General features: G+C 38.9%; 1 protein-coding gene across 3 annotated transcripts in view; it reads left to right on the plus strand.

Moving 5' to 3' along the window:
- The window catches only part of MACROD2 (mono-ADP ribosylhydrolase 2), an 840,112-nt gene that overhangs the window by 550,307 nt on the left and 271,696 nt on the right, over positions 1-18,109 (plus strand). For all 3 annotated transcript variants that reach the window (XM_051792687.1, XM_051792686.1, XM_051792688.1), the window contains exon 7: positions 7,052-7,082. In XM_051792687.1, the coding sequence (XP_051648647.1) occupies positions 7,052-7,082 (31 nt within the window). The remainder of the gene's footprint in view (positions 1-7,051; positions 7,083-18,109) is intronic.

Below are 18,109 nucleotides of genomic sequence, written 5' to 3' on the forward strand. Positions count from 1 at the left end.
TGCACAGAACTGAGGATGCTGTGTAGTTCTTAATTAGTCCTTTGGATAAAGAGAATGGATTTGCTGGCCTGGAGGTGCCTGCTCAGTGCTGGCATGTGAGTATCCCTGTCTGAGGCAGAATTGTGCCAGACAGACCTTTTCCTGGGCTGTTTTAAGTCCTCTTTTACCATGACACCTGTGAGGCTGACTACCATGCAGGATCATCTCATAAAGCTGGAGAAGTCTGGCTCAACATTTTTCATTACAAGGAAATTTGTATTGAATCAATGGAAATAATATTCCTGTGGTTAGGACTCAGGAGAGAAGAGAGAGTTCCTGAATCTGCTTTCTGGCAAGTACATATGATTTCCTGTGCTCAGGGAAAGATTTGTTTCACCTAAATTAGCTTGGGTATCTACCTTCACTCTGTAGTCAGCAGTTCCCCACGAGAGCCATTCATTTGACCTGAAACAGCTGAATTACCCTCTTTACTGACTGGAGAGGGAACCTCAGACCAGAAGTGCAGCTCGGCAGAGATGAAGCTGGATCTCAGCTTTCCTCTTAGCGATACACACGTAAGATGAGGTCTATGGATCCCATGGGATATTGTCAGTAGAATTATGCCGGTGGGGATGAGATGCCACTTGTGCAGGTGGCTTGAAGGAATGGAATCCCTTAAAACAATGGGGGTTTTCAAAGGGAGTTTTATTAAACATATTATTAGACTTCTGAAAATAGTCGATAACCTTCATTTAGAAAAAAAAGTAATAAGGGCTGTTTCTGTGTTGTTCTTGTGAAGGAAGTTGCATTTTCATCTGCTCTTCCCAAAGTAATTAGACACTGGGAGTTCAGGGACTCTAGGGGCAACTGCTCTGTGCTCTGCAGCACTGAGAGACTGATGGAATATGGGGCTTGTAGGTGAATGTTCTTTTTTGTTCTTGGAAAAGGCAAAAAGGGGATTTTTAATTTCTTGCTCTTCGGCATGAAGAAAACTCATAACTGTTCTTTACTGGGGCTAAAAGCACATCACAGATGTGGCTCAAAATCAGTTTGTCATTTATTTCAAGCCTGCTTTGGCATGGGGTGTTATAGAAAGAAAAAATAAATCTGCTCCAAGTTCTCATTTGATGTTTTGTTCTTTCCTTATCATCTATGTTTTTTCTGCTTTAATTGGTGCTTCAACTGCAATGGCTTCTGAACATTCTAGGCAGATGCTGTCTTTTAAACCCAATAGTTGTATTTTTGTCTATTGTTTTTGCTGTGCAAGAGGTGGACTGAAAACTGGCTGAGCTGCTGGGATTTACAGGATTGTGGGCAGTGGCACGATGTCCAGCTGGAGGTGAGTCACTAGTTGTGCACCCCAGAGGGCAACTGTGGGCCAAGGCTATTAAAGATCTTCCTTAGTGACTCCGATGATGGGGGAGAAAGCACCCCAGGGAGTCTTCAGACAGCACGGAGCTGGGAAGACATGTGTTAAAACATAAGAAATAACTTATTTAATCTCCAATTGGCCAAACAGCAGAAGTTTCCCACAGATGCTGTAGAGTCTCCATCCTTGCAAATATGCCAGCCTTACTGGCCATAGTTCTGGGTAATTGGCTTTAGGTGGCCCTGCTTTGAGTGATTGGGTTTCCTATCTAAGTATTCCTAAATATAAAGGATGATGATTTTTAAAAATGTGTACCAAACTGTTAGTTCCTAGCTCCCCTACAAGTTTTTCGTTCTAACTACAAATATTCAAATGGTTTAGGAAAAAACCGGGCAACCCTCACCCCACAACCGAGTTTGTATGTGGGGAAATCAAATTATTAGACCAACTTTCAGTCCAGACCTCTATCCAGGCAGTAAATTGAGCTATTACTTTTAACGACTGAAAGATGATAAATTTGAAAATTTTAAAATAAAAATTTTGTGACATTCCCCACGTGGTGAATTGTCTTAACTCCATATTGCAGTGCTCTACTGTCTTGTGTAAGTTTCTGTTGCAGCTGGTTTCAATGTCTCCAAAAATCTATTTTAAATTCATATAAAGTTAGAACACACAGATGCTATAAATAATTTGTAAATTTTGGTAGTGATTCCTTTGATTTTTTTTCCCCATACTCATTGTTGAATGTTCATTGTTTGGTTGAAGATTTTAATTATTTCAATAAAAAATTAAACAAAATTGTCATTCACTGTGTAAGATGAGACGCATAATTTGATAATGAGAACGTGGCCACCTTTTTGGCAAACAGGTCATCAAAGGAAGACCCTCCCCTGCAGGCCCCGATCTGCTTAGTTTGGTTAACAGGAAAGATTAAAGATATTCTTTTTGCCCTTTTAACCTCTCAGGTGGCCTCTTTCAGTAACTGTCCTTTTGTGTAAATAAAGAGAAAAACCGCAGCCTTACCTGGAAACTTACCTGGAGCAGTGTCACCAGCAAGGTGGGGAAACTTGTGGAGACCCTCTGAAAACCCGACAGACATTTGTTTTAGATTTGTGTGTTTTCTGAGTGATGATGAAGTTCTCTATGCACTTTTTGCAAATCCTTTTAGCTAAACAGGAGTCCTTCAGTCAGCTGTCAGTAGCTTTGTGACAGGTTTGCTCTCTCAATAATCATTTGCCACACAACCGTTAGATTTTTACTTCAAATTTGATTATTGCTCTGTATCATTTTCTAAACCCACTGTCCTTTTGTGCAATGTGAACTTCCATTTTTGTAAATGAGGGTGCACAGAGGAGCCCTGACCCACAATACAGAGAGGATGTTTCAGGTCTGAATCTGAACTTCAGCTGTAGTTGCTTGACCAGCATTGTATCAGCTGTCAGCATCCTTTGACAACCTCCCTATTGTTGGAGTGTAAACTTTTAGACTTGTAAAATATGGGAAAATACCCTCCAACTTTTTTTTGGCACTTGCATGCCCAGTATTTGACTCTGATAAAGAGAACCTGCCAGTGTGTGAATGAGGGAGCTCAAACAAATGCCTAAAGGCTTCTGTGTGACCTGCTGTGTTCAAGACATTGACTCATTTTTGAGGCAATAATTACCTTTCCTTCTTTAAAGGCACATTAATAAACATGCTAATATTGTCTGTAATGAAAACTGAGTTTAAACATTTTCTTATTCAATTCTTCGATTTGATTTTTTTCTCTTTACTTTCTGTGTAGGGAATTGTGTTGGAATTTTCTATTCATGACTTTGAGTGATAGTTTCTTGCAAAATTTGTTGTTTGTTAAATTACAGTACAGAATCACGACAAATATAAAATTAATGTCAGTAGATGGACTGGGAAATTACATTTTAATTTATTTTCCTTCCAGATAGTAGCATAAGGATTTTTAAAAGGCAATAGGATAATATTATTGTTAGTGGTTTATAAAATCATTTGGTTTATGTTTTAATCTAGTAAAAGCATCAAAACTTGACTCTGAATGCTTGATGTTACTGATATTATAAATATGTATGTATGTATGTAACCTGTGAATACTTTTTGCAGCTAAGGAGGTACCTGAAGTTTATAGGTTTGGTTTATTGTGCTTTTTGGAGGTAGGTGTTTTTACAGACTGTGTTATTTTGGAAAGGATCTAAGGCACTCAAGTTTTTTAGCTTTGGCTGGTAAACAGGAATATCAGTAGTGCAAGTTGCATGAAGGAATAGCTCTCAAACATGAGAATGAGTCCTCTTCATGAGGTGATGCAGTGAAATCAGAGAAGACTCATTTGTGTTTGATATTTTTTTTGTGCTGGAAGAAAAGCACTTACCTTACATGTGGCTTGGTTGTGGCAAAAGCAACACTGGGATGCCGACGCTGAACGCTGAGCACTTAATCTGAAGAAAGTCCTTGCTCTGTGGAAGCAATTATTAGGACTGCAGTAGGAGGCATCTGGTCATGTAGACATAGCAATTTTATTCATCTAATGTATAACAGTTAATACATTGCAGCTCAGTGTGAACTAGAACCCCTTGATGTAGATAAGCTCTTAAGTATTTAAATACCCAGGTCCTTCTCACTGAAATGTCTCAGAGTCCAACTTGGCCTCCGCATGGTGACTATTGTAAATGTTCCTCATGAAGCTGCATTACATTTCATCCTAATTAGCACTGCTGCTGCAGCCTTAGTAAAGAAACATTGGATTAAAAAGAACCAGAGGCTGAGCGCCCACATCCTCTCCTGCAGGAATTAAATCAATTTCAGTTTTACAGTATTCACAGAGCTGATTTAATTTGACCTCTTTCTCTAGATGATTGCAGAAGCATAGTAGTAGTAGGAAGCTCTTGCCTTTTTAACTTATGTTTAGCTGCAGAGTTGTGTCTGTTTTGGGTGCTGTCATTTCACATTAGTCCTCAAGTAAAGCAAACACACTATTTCAGTAGCAAAGAAATTAAAGGTTCGTCAGTAAATAGCAGTTACAGGCAACAAATTAAGATGAGAAACGTTTTTATTGTGGAAATAGGAATGAATGTTTCCTACTGTGAAACTGAATTTTTTATTGAAATTAGATATATAATTAAGTTATTATTATGCAAAGAAAAGGTTAGAAACCTTAACATCTTTTGTCCATAAGCCAAATATTGTAGTATGTTGATATGCATGCTGTGAATTCCCCATCACTGCTCTGCCAGTAATTTCAACCTGGCATCTAGACTAAATTGTCTCCCTAGGAGCCAAGAGGAAACACAGTTGATATGTGATCTCGGGCACGGGTCTTTCTTGAATGAATAAAAGCACTGTCACATTTTACGAAATTACATCTGCTGGTTATGTGCTGTGATGGTCTCTGAATGAGGGAGAGGGCAGAACTCATCTGAGTTATGGCACAGCCCCATGTTCCAAAGGAGCTTGATGGGATTTTATGCACTCTTGTAGCTCCATTTCAGATACGTTTCAGCTGCATGACAGGAACTGAAAGCAAGGTAATGGTTGTGATGTGTCTGCACAGTAATTTTAAGGTATTAAGAAACACACAAGACACACAAATTGCCAGGCAGTGCTCGCTGAGTGGCCTCAGAGCGGCGTGTTTGAGAGTGGAGATGAACTAATGTGACAAGTGTCTGCCATGCACTGCTGGAAATGCAGTTGTTTCCTCTTCTCCAAGCAAAGCTGAGAAGGAAGCCTGGTCCCCTGGCACCAGCTCCATGCCCCCCAACACTCAGCTGTGGTGCCAGATGTTGGCAGTGTGTGCTGAGCCTATCCCACAGTGCAGCAGCCAGTCTTGTAAATCCCTTCAAGGTCACCAGCAGGGCTTAAAGTAGATTCATTTAACAGTTGGACTCAATGATCTTACAAGTCTTTTCCAACCTTAATGATTCATTATCTTGGATGATGTATCAGCCTGATACCCTTCGCTTTGCAGGGGGGATGAATCTGCAGACCAGGGGCTGCAGAGCCACCCCAGCCCAAGTCCTCCAGGTGGGTGGTTTTGTCACTAGTGGGGATCTGAAATTAGTAGTGGTGCTACTTCCCATAGGCACCACGTGGGGTGTTTCCCAAGGAACCAAGGACTGATGGAGTTTTGAACTGTTTTGCCTTACCAGAGTTGTGGGGCCAGTAAGAGAAGGAGCCTTGAAGGCTCTGTTATTCACTTCCTGAGGCAAATGAATATCTAAATCCTATGCTGTTACTCAAATTCTGCAAAGAATGGAAAACAAAACACTTGTTTAGAGCAATTACCTCTTAACATGTTGAACTTCAACAGTGGTGAATTGTAAAATCTGTTTCTAAACTGGACAAAATCGTCCTTTATGCCTCTCTCTTATTGCTGGAGCATCTGTTGTCACCTCAGCCTGAGCTCTGTAACCATGTGGTGGTGTTTGGGGTTTTCTTTCTACTCCCTTCCTCATTTCCTTAAAAAGCTGATTCGGTGTGATTTATTGGGTACAAACTACAAAGCTAAGTATTTTTCAGGATGTAAGTTGTAGTGGTTGTGAGAAGGAATGAGACTATAATTCTCTTCCACTTTATTTTACTTAGGTATTTTTAGAGCGGAGGGTAGGATGTATTCTTTCCATTAGACCTCTCCTTTCTTAATCACCATTCCCTAATTAATTCCCTGGTTAAATATAAAGCAAGCATTAGCTTTGAATAATGTTTTCCTGTGTGATTAAGTAAAGAAGAATTCCTTTCTTTTGTATGATGACTCATTGCTGCGGGATCTGGAGGGAGCCTCAGGGTGGATATTTGAGACTTTGGTCCCAGGTGCTCTCATACCTCTGAGCTGTGTTTGCTGTCAGTCCAGAGGTGGGAGGCAAAGGTGATATCACATATCAGCTGAATACAAAGAAAATTGTCTCTCTTGTGAAACCACAGCTTTGGTTTCTCCTGGTGGAAAACTGACTCTGGCTTACAGAAATGCAAATCTGGAGACAACACACGTACAGCGAGGAAAAATGTAAATTACTGTTCTCACTGGCACAGGGTCTGTAATATCTCTTGTTTCATGATGCATTTTCTTTGAGATCCAAGCTGATTCAAAAATGTACCCTCTCTTTTCACCCAGCATCTTCCAGTTCCCCCCCCTGCACCAGTTTGCAAGCCTTTGTCTTGTAGCAGTACAACTGTGTTGGACCGCACCATAAACCACATGTTTGAAAGAACTGAGGTTAAAAATGAAAGACTCTGGATCAAAAAAGGAGGGTTATAGTAAATGAGGGCATGGCAAAGAGACAGGGCAAGGTTTAAGCTGGCCAAGCTTATTTTGCTGCTGAAGAAACACTGTTTAACTCTACCCCGATAATACGACTCTTTTTTTTCTACTGTAGTAGCGTATGGCATTAATTTTTAGCTCATGGCATTAATTTTTAGCTCAAAAGGCAGTTTTAAGAACAATTCTGGGTTCAAATGTTGCTCAGAGCTCAAGGTGAGAAAAAGAGTACAGCTTTATTAACATGGCAGCAAGGAAAACATATGGAATATGTTTCATATAACGACATGAGAATGCTTATGATTTGACTGCCAGAACAGTGAACGCTACAACACTAATCTCCGGGTGTTGAAAAACAGCCATCTAAAAACACTCTTGGTTTTGATAAAAAGTTCAGCAAACAGAAATCCCACTGATTTTTGTTTTCCTTTTCATTTGTTTTACAGGCCTTTCCCTGTATTTCAACTGGAATTTATGGTAAGTAAGACCTTAGATGTCACTTATTCTTACTCGTTTTTACCCATTACTGCTATTTCAAACAGTGATATTTCATATTGGATGTCTCATCAGTCATTTTGGCTTGCCAGTCTATTTATCCTGTGTTAAATAACAGAGATCCAAAGCCCTTGGCTGTGACTGGATACTGGTGTGCTGGGAAGTGGGATGCTGTTGTGCAGCCCATAGCAAAACCCTCAGAACCTGTGAGCCAAGACCTGCAACTGTGATTACGCTTCTGCAGTAACTCTTAAACACACTGCTGTGGCTTCAACAGGGAAAAACAGGGGTCTGGCAAAATTTTCCATATAGAAGGAAAACAAGCAAGATGGCACAATGTCCAAGACTGGAGGACTGGAGGGAGGGAAAAAAAAAAAAAAAAAAAAAAAAAGATGTTTTTCTCAAGCCAACCTGCTGGAATAACACGGAATTGTCTTAGCTCCCTTGAGTTGTGCTTCCACACTTTTATTTTATTAATTTACATGCAAATAATTATTGCCTGAAGGAACTGGAAGGAAAGGGTTATTATAAAAGTTCATCACTTGCATTGTTGTAGGATAATCCATCACTAATAGTCAACTGGTTTTTGGTTGACGTTGTGGAAGAAGTGGGCATGATATTTGTAGGAGGAAAAAGACAAGCAGTTCAATATTTAGGAAAAAAATGGAGAAATTTGAGAGGACATGCAAATTACAAAGAGGCAAATATATATTTTTTTTTAATTTAGTGATAACCTAAGCTGCTTTTTCTTTCTTTTAGGTTCAGTAAGTGCATAGAAATGCTTGTAGATTTTATAACTTTTACAATTTAAAGTTTTTAAATAAGGATGCTTTAAAGAAACATATGGATGCTCCATCCTTGGAAGTGTTCAAGCCCAGGTTGGATGAATCTGGTCTCGTGGAAGGTGTCCCTGCCCATGGCAGGAGGGTTGGAATGAGATGATCTTTAAGGTCCCTTCCAACCCAAACCATTCTATGATTATATGCTAAACAGCAATAAATAAAAGGAATATTTAGGGTTGCTTCTTCTCTTTCAAAGACATCTTATTTAAATGTTTCTGAGGATTATAAATCTGAATTAAGATTCAGAAGGTTGAATCTAATTTACTTTAGATGCCATATTCTTTTCTACTTGAACTGCACTTCTGTTGCAGAAGAACATGCAGATGCCATTTCCACTAACACTAGAATTGGCTGAATATGAATCTGGTTTCAGATAAAACTCTACCTTGATTCTCAGCTTTGGTCCCCCTCTTGAACTTTGAGGGGAGCTCTGCATTTTAGTCGTTGACTCATTGACTTAAATCTTGATCTTTTACACAGACACATTTTTGTTATTATGTTACAGAAGCAAGCAAGACATGGTGTAAATGTATGGAAATTAGTAGTAAGTGGGATGTACAAATAATAATAGTTCACTTTATTTTACAATTGGCCTAGTTAATAGAAAAGGTCTCAGTAGGTGAGGAATATGGTACCCTGAAGCCAGTAAAGAAGATTGGAAAGGATCTCTGGTAGGAATCATGAGTTAATATGATTTATTGGAGGCTTTTCTTGAAGGTAGCTGTGGCATTACTGAAACACTATATAGTGTGGCAGATGCTTTTTTTCGTAATTGTTTGCTGTTTTCACCATTGCAAATTAATTAAGATGCATTTCTGCTGAAATACTGTTTTTCTGAGGCTACTGCTTTTTTTTTTGTTTGTGGTTTTTTGGAGGTTTTTTGTTTGTTTGTTTTGGGAATACAATTTCTAATTGATTGTACTGTTTACATTTTAATAAATACTTTCTATTCCTCAATTAAAAAAAATTTCCTTCTTTACAAACTCTCAAATACACTGCCTGAGAGTAAGTAGTTAAACAGGCAACCCTGCATCAGGCTTCAGGTGTCAATATTTTCAACAATATTTGATAGCAGTTGCATTGCTAAAACTATGCTCTGTGTGATGTATTTACAGTGTAAAGTACACCCAAACCCCACAAAACTATGCTTTCATCTTTCTGGTTTTGTTGGGGTTTTCCCCTTTATCCATGCACATTCCTTTAGATAAAGGCAGTGTCTAGACAGGCAAGTGGATCAACCTCATTCCGGTGGCCAAGCTGATTAGGATATCTTTGTGCTGTGCACGTAACACTGGACTCTCACAATAAAGTGTTTTTGAAGGAACATACGGTGTTGATCCCTCACCTCAGATCCATATGAACAAATGCTGTCCCTTCAGAATCCCTTGACTCATAATGGAGTTTCTCCTCCAAATGGAAATGGAGAAATTTGCAAGAGATCAACTGAGTGTATCCAATTTAAGAATCCGGATTGAGTTCTGCTCCAGACTCTTGTAAATGCTTAGATTGCTCACCTTTACTCTTATTGTAAGGAAAGAGTGGTCACACTTCTCTGGAGAGCCATCCTTTCCTGTTTGCATCACTGCAGAGCGTTCCTTTACTCCCATAAAAAGGGAGCTGGGAAGAAATGAGCAAGCACGGCTCTTTCTGAGGTCCTGGCAAAGGGGAGATTGCTTTTCATGAATGAGAATGGGAAGGGTGCTGGATAGAGGAAAGGTCTGCGTTTCCTCCCCAAACACTCCTGATGCTTCATCTCCACCCGTCTCTCTGTGGATGTTCCAGCTTGAACGAGTTACAGCCCTGAGAAGGCCTTTTGCCATTAAGGCCCCGTGCCAGGAGTCAAAACTCAGATTTTAATGTGCTGGCAACAAATTCACTCACAAGGGATCTCTCTTTGAGAAGTCTGATATCTTCAAGTGAGGGGGGCTACATCTTTATAAAATGACGTAGAAAGCAACCAGTGCTGAATGTTTGTAAGGACTACAAAACAACTGAGAGTCTACCCACAGGCACTTCGGGGGGAAAATAATTTCCTAAGAGAACCGTAATTCCTAGTATCTTTTCCTAAGAGATCCCTGTCACCTTTAATAAGCTTATAAACTGCTAATCAGTCTAAGAAAGCAAAGGTTGTGAAGACTCATATCCCCATGGGTCCCTGGGTTACTCTCTCCTGCTGCAATAAATGTTTTCATTTGTAGCAAGAGTGTGAAGTTTCCTAAATAAAACTACTTCAGGGGAAGGACTAAAGATTTGCATACCTCCCATGGCATTAGGGAGTTACTGGAGTATCTAGCTCCACATCCTCAGTAGCTGTTTATCAATACTCAGACAGGAGCCACAGTGCAGTCTTAACCTTATCACACTTCTTTTCCCTAGACCAGCTAGACTTATAGGAATTTTCTTATATTTTGTCTCTTTTCCCTGCAATTTTACTATCTGTTTGAAAAAAAAAATTGAAAAAGGGATAGAAAAGATCTACAGACAAATCTATATATAGTTCAGAGGGTACAAAGTGTTATTTTAGGCTGTAGTGTGTCAGATTTTCATGTTATTCCAGTGGATCACCATTTAGACATCCACTTTCCTCATAATTACCATCTTGTTATCTCTGAGGTACTGCCAGAAGAGAGGGGTGAAAAAAAAGCCAGTTTCTTTAGTAGATTTTATGGAAGAACACCTCATCATCCTGTCTTTAAGAAGGTATCCAGAAATCCTGGTGTTTGCAGCCTGCAAAGTGAACAAGGATCTCTGATATGGTGCTACAAACCTTCTGAGCCACAAAATTAAAACAAGGCTCCGCAGATGGATGTGAGGAGGCAGAAATTTTCATGTTTGTCACAATACTCTGTTGAGAGATAGTTATGGGATAGGCTACATATGGAAGGAATTGAAGATGTTACAGTCTACGCACACCTATTTGTTACCTCCTTACTGTTATTTTACAGTAATAGTTTGGCTTCTGTTCCTAAATACTTATGTTGGCAACATAAGCTGCTCTCTGGCAACAGAAACAGGTATTTATATGTTATTTTAAACTTAAGGGCAGGGGGGGAAAGAAACTGGGGGAAAAAAGATGGAATTCTAAGAGAATTCTCCAGTTGGTGTGTATTTTCGTCTCTACATCAATTTGGTTGTATGTTTTACCTTAACTTGCTTTCATGAAATTATGTCAACTATCCTTTCCAAGAAAAAAGATAATGGCAGCTCTTAGTTTTGTCATGAATTTATATTTGCATTTCTTTTAAATAAAACAGAGAGAGAGAAAGAAAAAGACCAAATGCCATGAAAGTGCAGAATGTCTCTGGTAATTTAGGTGGCGGAGACATACGGTTTCACCACCTCTTGAACACCTTTATTACATTGGAGTGAGTCTTGTTTCTTGTAGAATCGGGCCACTTGCAAGGTTTAATTTACTATGTGTTGCTAAAGGGGAGTCTGAAAAGGAAAAAAAAAAGTAGGGAATGTGTATAGAAAATGGAAGCATATATTCTATTCTCAAGGGAAGATACAAGGAGGTAGCAAAGATCCTCTGCTCTGCTTTGTATCTGGGGGGAGAGGTCCCTCAGTCTTAGTGCTGGCTCGTGTCACCTCTGTCCTGACCCCCAGTGCATCCTCAGTGTCTAAAGAATGATTCATTCTGCCAGTCCACAGAGAGCTGGGAGCGTATCCATCAGCTCTTCTCTCCGTGAGGTGATCCAAGATAGATTATAACAAGGGATTAACCGACAGGTGCACTGCTGAAGGATTATAAAAACCCTCTGAAAATCTGAGTCAGAAGACTAAACCAAACATTTTCAAAGGTAGAATAAATTCCTGACACGGGGGCTAAAGGTTGAGGCCATCTATTTCCATCTTTCTCATCTGTTTTTTTTCTCATTTTTCTGTTGGTGTTTCATTTCTAGGATAGATATTTCTTCAATGAGCAATAAGGGTTGCACTGTCGTCTTACCAAGGAAGGAGTTAGCTGCAAAATTTTCAGAGCCTCTATACACAGATGTGTAATAAGTAACCATGAAGCAGTCTTGTATTTATCTCCAGCCTGGTGCTTTGAGTCCTTGTAACCATCAAAAAGGCCTGGTGTGTTTTACGTGATCATCAGCATTTGGATATCGTGATGTGAATTAAGGTGACTGAGGAAAATGGATATTATCACATAAATTCTCTGTGATGAAAAAGAAAAATAATCCAGTGGGTCACATAAGTTGCCATTAAGAAGATTTTCATAACTAAGCCAATTTTTTAACTTGATCAGCAGCTCCTCATCCCTTAGCTCAGAACGCATCAACTTTTTTGACACCATGTGGTTTTAACAGATATTTTTTGTAACTCATTGGGGAGCTAATTGCATTTTGTTATTTACTCCATAATTGGCATAATGTAATATTTAAAGGAAATGAAGATATATGAGAACTCGTTCTTTGAAGCTTCTTGTGGGACTGATCACTGGTTAACTGAGATTATTATTAAAATTAATAATAGTAGCAGCTATGAAATGACTGTTATAATATTCAAGTAATCCTAGAAATCTAATTACTACTTGTATAAAAATTTGTTGCATGCATTATTTAACAGTGTTCTTATTTCAGACAGTGTAGTGTCCGTGATACTAATTGGTTTCTTCCCATAATTTAAATGCTAAAAAAATTATGACAGGAAAGTGTAAATCGATGAGCTCTTGACAGTCTAAAATTAGCATTCATACAATGTCTTTAGCAAGGAAAAGCTCTAACTTGATTCCAGACGAGAGACTTAATAAGCTCTCTTTTTCAGTGGAAATTGGCATTTTATGGATAATGTAGTTAGACTATCTAGAATTTTATCTCTTCTGAAGTTCTTGCTGACTGGTCCAACTAAGAGCATTTCCCCCGAACACTACAGGACAAATCCTGTCCTTCATTAAAATGGTGATTAGTGACCGTCCTTAAAAATTTACCTTTTAAAGCCCAAACTTTTGAACACTGGATACTCAGTTGCCTCATGGCCTTTCTTTTTCCATTTTCTCTTTAGGAAGAGATAGAAAGTCTGTGTAGTTGCTTTTTTCTTTTTAAATTATATCTATATATATTCATATTTCATACATATATATTATATATATATTACTATATTAATTGTCCCCTTCAATCCTACAACATCTGCCTATGCTCTTTAACCTCACTGTTTGGGTTCTGCTCTGCAAGAAACAATTGTTTCTGTGCTCCCTTACTCTTCTTTCATAGTGTCTTACATCTTGAAGCTCCAAGCATGGCTCTAGTTGCTTTTGCAATGAGCTCTATAAAGGTGTCCAGACTGTTGAGGAAAAGCCAGTAACATCTCCAAAGGCATCACAACCACGTCTCACTTTGGACACTTTCCCCCTTTTTCCTTTCACTTTTTATATTATTTTTTGTCAGGCAAACTATTCTGCAAGATATGAAAGAGTTGGAAAAATTTTCTGATATTCAGAAAGCATATTGGTGATATGAACAGGGCTTCAACTGGTCAGATATATTATTTGGTTTTGTATTTGTGGTTTTCCATTCAAAGAATTAGGAATGTCTCAATTACTGTGATGAAAGTTAAAACTCTATATTGTTGTATACCAACAGAATCACTTAATTCCCATTTATAAATTTTCCTAGCTGATGCCAACAAGATAATCTGATGTGTTTGTTCTGTGGCTTTACACTCCGGAAAAGCTAAAGCTCTTTGAAGCTAATTTGTTAAGAAAATAAAACCATATAGACCTTATCCTTGAGACATTGCATTAACATGATACATGAAGTTTAAAATATTTCTTGGTAAAAGGCCCAATTATCGCTATCCAAATTTTTTTCTTTGATGTAATCTTACCCCTTCCCCCAGTAAAGAGCATGTCTCTGAAACTTAACTTGGAGCCCAATCCATTAGTGAATGCCACTGTGTTGTTGTAGGTGTCTTTTAACCATACTCGTGATTAGATGTACTGTGAAAACATAGTCATTAGAAGAATATTTTTTTATGCTTTCCCCATTTCTACAGAAAATGTATTTGAAGTATGTTGCCTCCGAGTTTTAAACACATTGTGAAAAGACAGACAGCTAGTTTAATGGTTTCAGTCAAATTTCATGATGCAACTGAGCTTCCTTGAAAGGAGGAACTTAACATAAAATTAATCTAGTTAGGGAAGAATAAATATTATCTTGACAGCTGTAAAACTACTCTTGGGTTTGAAAACTTGCTCTAGAGGTGATGTGTGTCACGTTAGCAGTGATTTCATTTACCTGTGCACGTTGACATAATTAGTTTTGCAATCTTAGTTGTACAACACACATTCTGCATAATCTAGCAGCTAGAAAAAGATCTGAAAAATACGTAGAGAAAGATTTTTAGTCCTAGATCATCACCCACAATCATTTTATCTGGAGTTTACAAATATAAGCTGCTAACAGAAGGAAACTGCCACGAAACCTGATGAACATGATGCCCCAAGGTTTAGTTTTAGGTAGTCCTGTGAGGACCAGAGAGTCAGACTCAATGCTCCTTATGGTTCCTTTCCAGCTTGAGATATTCTGTGACTCTGAGTGTATTCAGTTGAGTCCTACTCACAGCTTAAAACTCATTCTATGAGAACAGAATGGTCATACTAGTCTGTGCTCCTGTGTCCTTAAGGAGCTTTGGAAAGCCCTGACACACTAAAGTTGAGTAGGAATAATATTTGTTTCAAATAGTTTTACCACAAAGGTGTTGACAATCTTTTTGACCTTCTGCGGCTGCATTTGATAATAAATGCCTTAGAAAAACAACTTCTTTTTCTTATTCTTTCCTTATTATTAGTGCAGAGTGATACATGTGGCTGGGTCCACAGAATATTTTGGTGCTGACCCTTATTTGTCTGATTGTTTTTATTCTCCATAGCACACGTTGTCTCTTACTGTTTATTTATATGATATCTATTGTAATGATTCTTGTCAGTGTTGGAGACCCTTAGTGGTACTCCAGTACAAACACAGAGAGTCGCCATATACCTAAATTCACATTGCCAAGATCGTCCCTCATTCTTTGGTCACTCCAGGAAGTTTGCAAGAAGTATATGTGTGAGAATACTGGGGCATTTAGGTGGCCTGTGAAAGGGAAAATGTAACTTTCTCCTGAACTGAAAGAAAATATCAACCAAATAGACCTCCTCTTCTGAGTCTCATCAAAGAATCTGAAAGACAAGTTAAAGGTGTTTCTGCCTCTGAGGGTCGTTCACTGTGTTGTCCTTTTCCTTGCATCTTTTTTAGATGGGAATGGTGCCATATATCATTGGAAAGGGCAACTGCCACTGAGGCAGGAGAATAGCAGATGATTCAGTGTGATGAATGACTGATCTGTTTCTAAGCCAGAATCCTGTTTATAAAATGTATTCTGCTGTTCTGCACACCACAGATCTTGTTGGTGGTTGGGTTAATGGAAGGCCATCTTGGGCCTGGAAGAGAATTATTTGTGCCTTTTTGTTTGGGGAATGCATTTAAAGCTGTGTTGTGCCACCAACTGTTGGAAAAACGTTCACCTTTCCTCTGTCTGGAGATGTGATGCCGAAGACAGTGGTATAAAATAGAGTGAATTACAACAATGGAAGGAAGCATCTGTTACAGTGGCCTGAATCGTCTTGTGGGAAAAGGGATTTTCTTTTTAACTGGTAATCTCTGAGTTTGTAAAAAATTAAATTTGTACACATGCTTTGAATTTATGCAAATTGAACAATTTGCCAATGATTTTATCAGTGCATAAAATGAATTGCATACATGTGTTACTGGGACTGAGGTGTTATTTCTCAAATTCTGGATTAATAATTATTAATAGAAAATCAGGTTGCTGTGGAATTAATTCATGTTTGATTAATCTATCAGAATGTGATTATTCAGTTTAAGGTAGTTGCCTATATCAATGAAATATTACACGAAGAACATGTAAGGTTTGTTTACTGCAGAGAAATGCAGCAAGAGTCAAAACCTACCTTTCTGTGAGTACCATTGAGGAGAAAGTTTTGATTGCTTTTCAGAGCTTCTGTGCAGAGCAGGATCATTGCTGGGTTTGTTTACTTGGCAGTAATGGTATACATATTAAATTCCCCTCCAGGCTTACCCAGGGTGAGCCGTGCAGAAACAAATGAGCACCTTGTTGAGGAGCGTTAAGTCAGAAGTTCAGTACATCTTAACAAGGTGACTGAGAAAATAAATGTGGACGGGCTTTTCGTGTACCTGCCAGGCAGGCAGGATAGAAGTCAACCACTTACTGAAGAGCTGGTTTGGGCAGGGGGGGAGTCACCTTCTGCTTTCAAATACACTTTGGGTCAGGTTTCTGCTCAATAGAGCTGCATTCGGTTTATTTCTGAGCTGTCACTGCTGCGAAATAGCAGCGGTTCAAGGGGTGTTCTGTGAGAAGAATAACTGTAATTGGCAATCCATTCCTTCATTTCCATGCTATAGCCAGCCTTGACAAATTAATCACGATCAAATACAGGCTGTGGGAAGGGGGTGACCCACGTAGCACAGAAGAAAAATGAGGCCCTGCGCCAGCGTGACAGACTAATCCTTCAATTCACCCCATTAGACTGAGCGAGGGGACTTGTTGGTGTGCCTGTCACCTGCACCACCCATAAACAAACTGTTCACTCTCAGTGATGGGGTTTGGCGGGCGCAATAAAGGTTATGGAGAGCATCCCGACACCTCATCCATCACTGGTGTGGGACGGGGATCTCCTGGATTAGTCCTCGGGAGGAAGAGTCACGGTGTGGTGGCTTAGAAGATCCTGCCCTGGAGACAGAGCAGCCTAAAAGATGTTCAAGGAGTGATTTTGTGTCTAGTCCCATAGGAACTGAAATGGCTCCTTGGTCTGGGTGGATGTGTTACAGGTAACTGCACAAAAGAGCAAAGACTGGGGTTGGAGCTTAGATGATATTTAAGGTCCCTTCCAACCCAAGCCTTTCTATGATTCTCCTGGCAGGTCTGAGCAGTGATAGCTTCAGATAGACTCTGAATCTGTCCCAGGGAACAGCATGTAGGTTGATTCTGATGGAAAGGTATAAACAGCAGCCTAAACTTGATTTACGCTGTCAGCTATGCAGAGAACTTGAGATCTTTTGGCAGATGTTTAGATAGCTTTCTTCTCACATACTTCTTGGAATGGTGCAGCATGTGTGTGGTTTCCAGGGTTATATTAGAAATATGAGACCCTATTTTAACTAGTCTCCTCATAATAATATTCTTTACATAATAATGTTTTTTATTCTATGTACTGCTATGACTTTAGACTTTCATCTAGTCACTAAAATGGAAACAGAGCTAAAGTCATGCTGGAGGACGTTGGTTTCGGAGAAGTTATGGTGGTTTGCACTAGCTGTGAAAAATTCTATTGCACTGAGAGGAATAAATGTAGTTGTTTGTAATTGACCCTATTCACTTTGACTCTAACTGAATTGAGCTCAGCAGAGGAGAAATCTGGTTCAATGTATCATACCTTTCTTAAAATGTTCATTTTGGGCAGGGAAGACTTTGTTATCTTACTTTTTCTTGAAAGAGTATCTAGCCCCTTAAAAAGAACATTAAGGTCTGATTTGTAAACGATTTGTATCTCTTTTTATTCCTTTCAATATATTACTTGTATATGAGAGAATGGAAGTGCTTACTTTCCTATATATTACTGGATGATAAACTATATCTATCATTTTCCAATTTAGTTTTGGACAATGTCGCATATAATTTTTTTTCTCTTTCCCTTCTCTCTGTGATGTTTGAAAGAATCCTTTAACGGAAATAATGTATAATACTATTTAAAGGGTAGTATGTGATGCTGTGGCAGTGGAAGACTTTCTGTCCCCTTCTGTTTTCATTGCTCTCTGGAATACAAACATTAAACCTTCATTTTCAGGGAGTTGAAAGTATCCCATACGGAAAATATAATCTTTCATCACACATTATGACTTGTTTCTGTTAAAAAATAAATTTTGGTTTGCTTAGTCCAATTGGGTAGCATTTCCATATCGCTCATTGATGAAGGTACTTTTCAATATGACTGATTTTATGCTGATCCTGCATGGGAAGAACATGGTTCAGACACCCCTGAGCTAAATAAGAGCCAGTATAAATGTCAGCACAATGTTCTGGTTGGCAGTCAGTGGTGTATTTTCTGCATCCATTTTCTTGTTTCTCAGTTTTGATGATCAA

This window comes from Manacus candei, unplaced genomic scaffold (assembly GCF_025592945.1).
Source record: "Manacus candei isolate 608988 ecotype Guabito, Panama unplaced genomic scaffold, ASM2559294v1 h1tg000035l, whole genome shotgun sequence".
NCBI lineage: Eukaryota > Metazoa > Chordata > Aves > Passeriformes > Pipridae > Manacus > Manacus candei.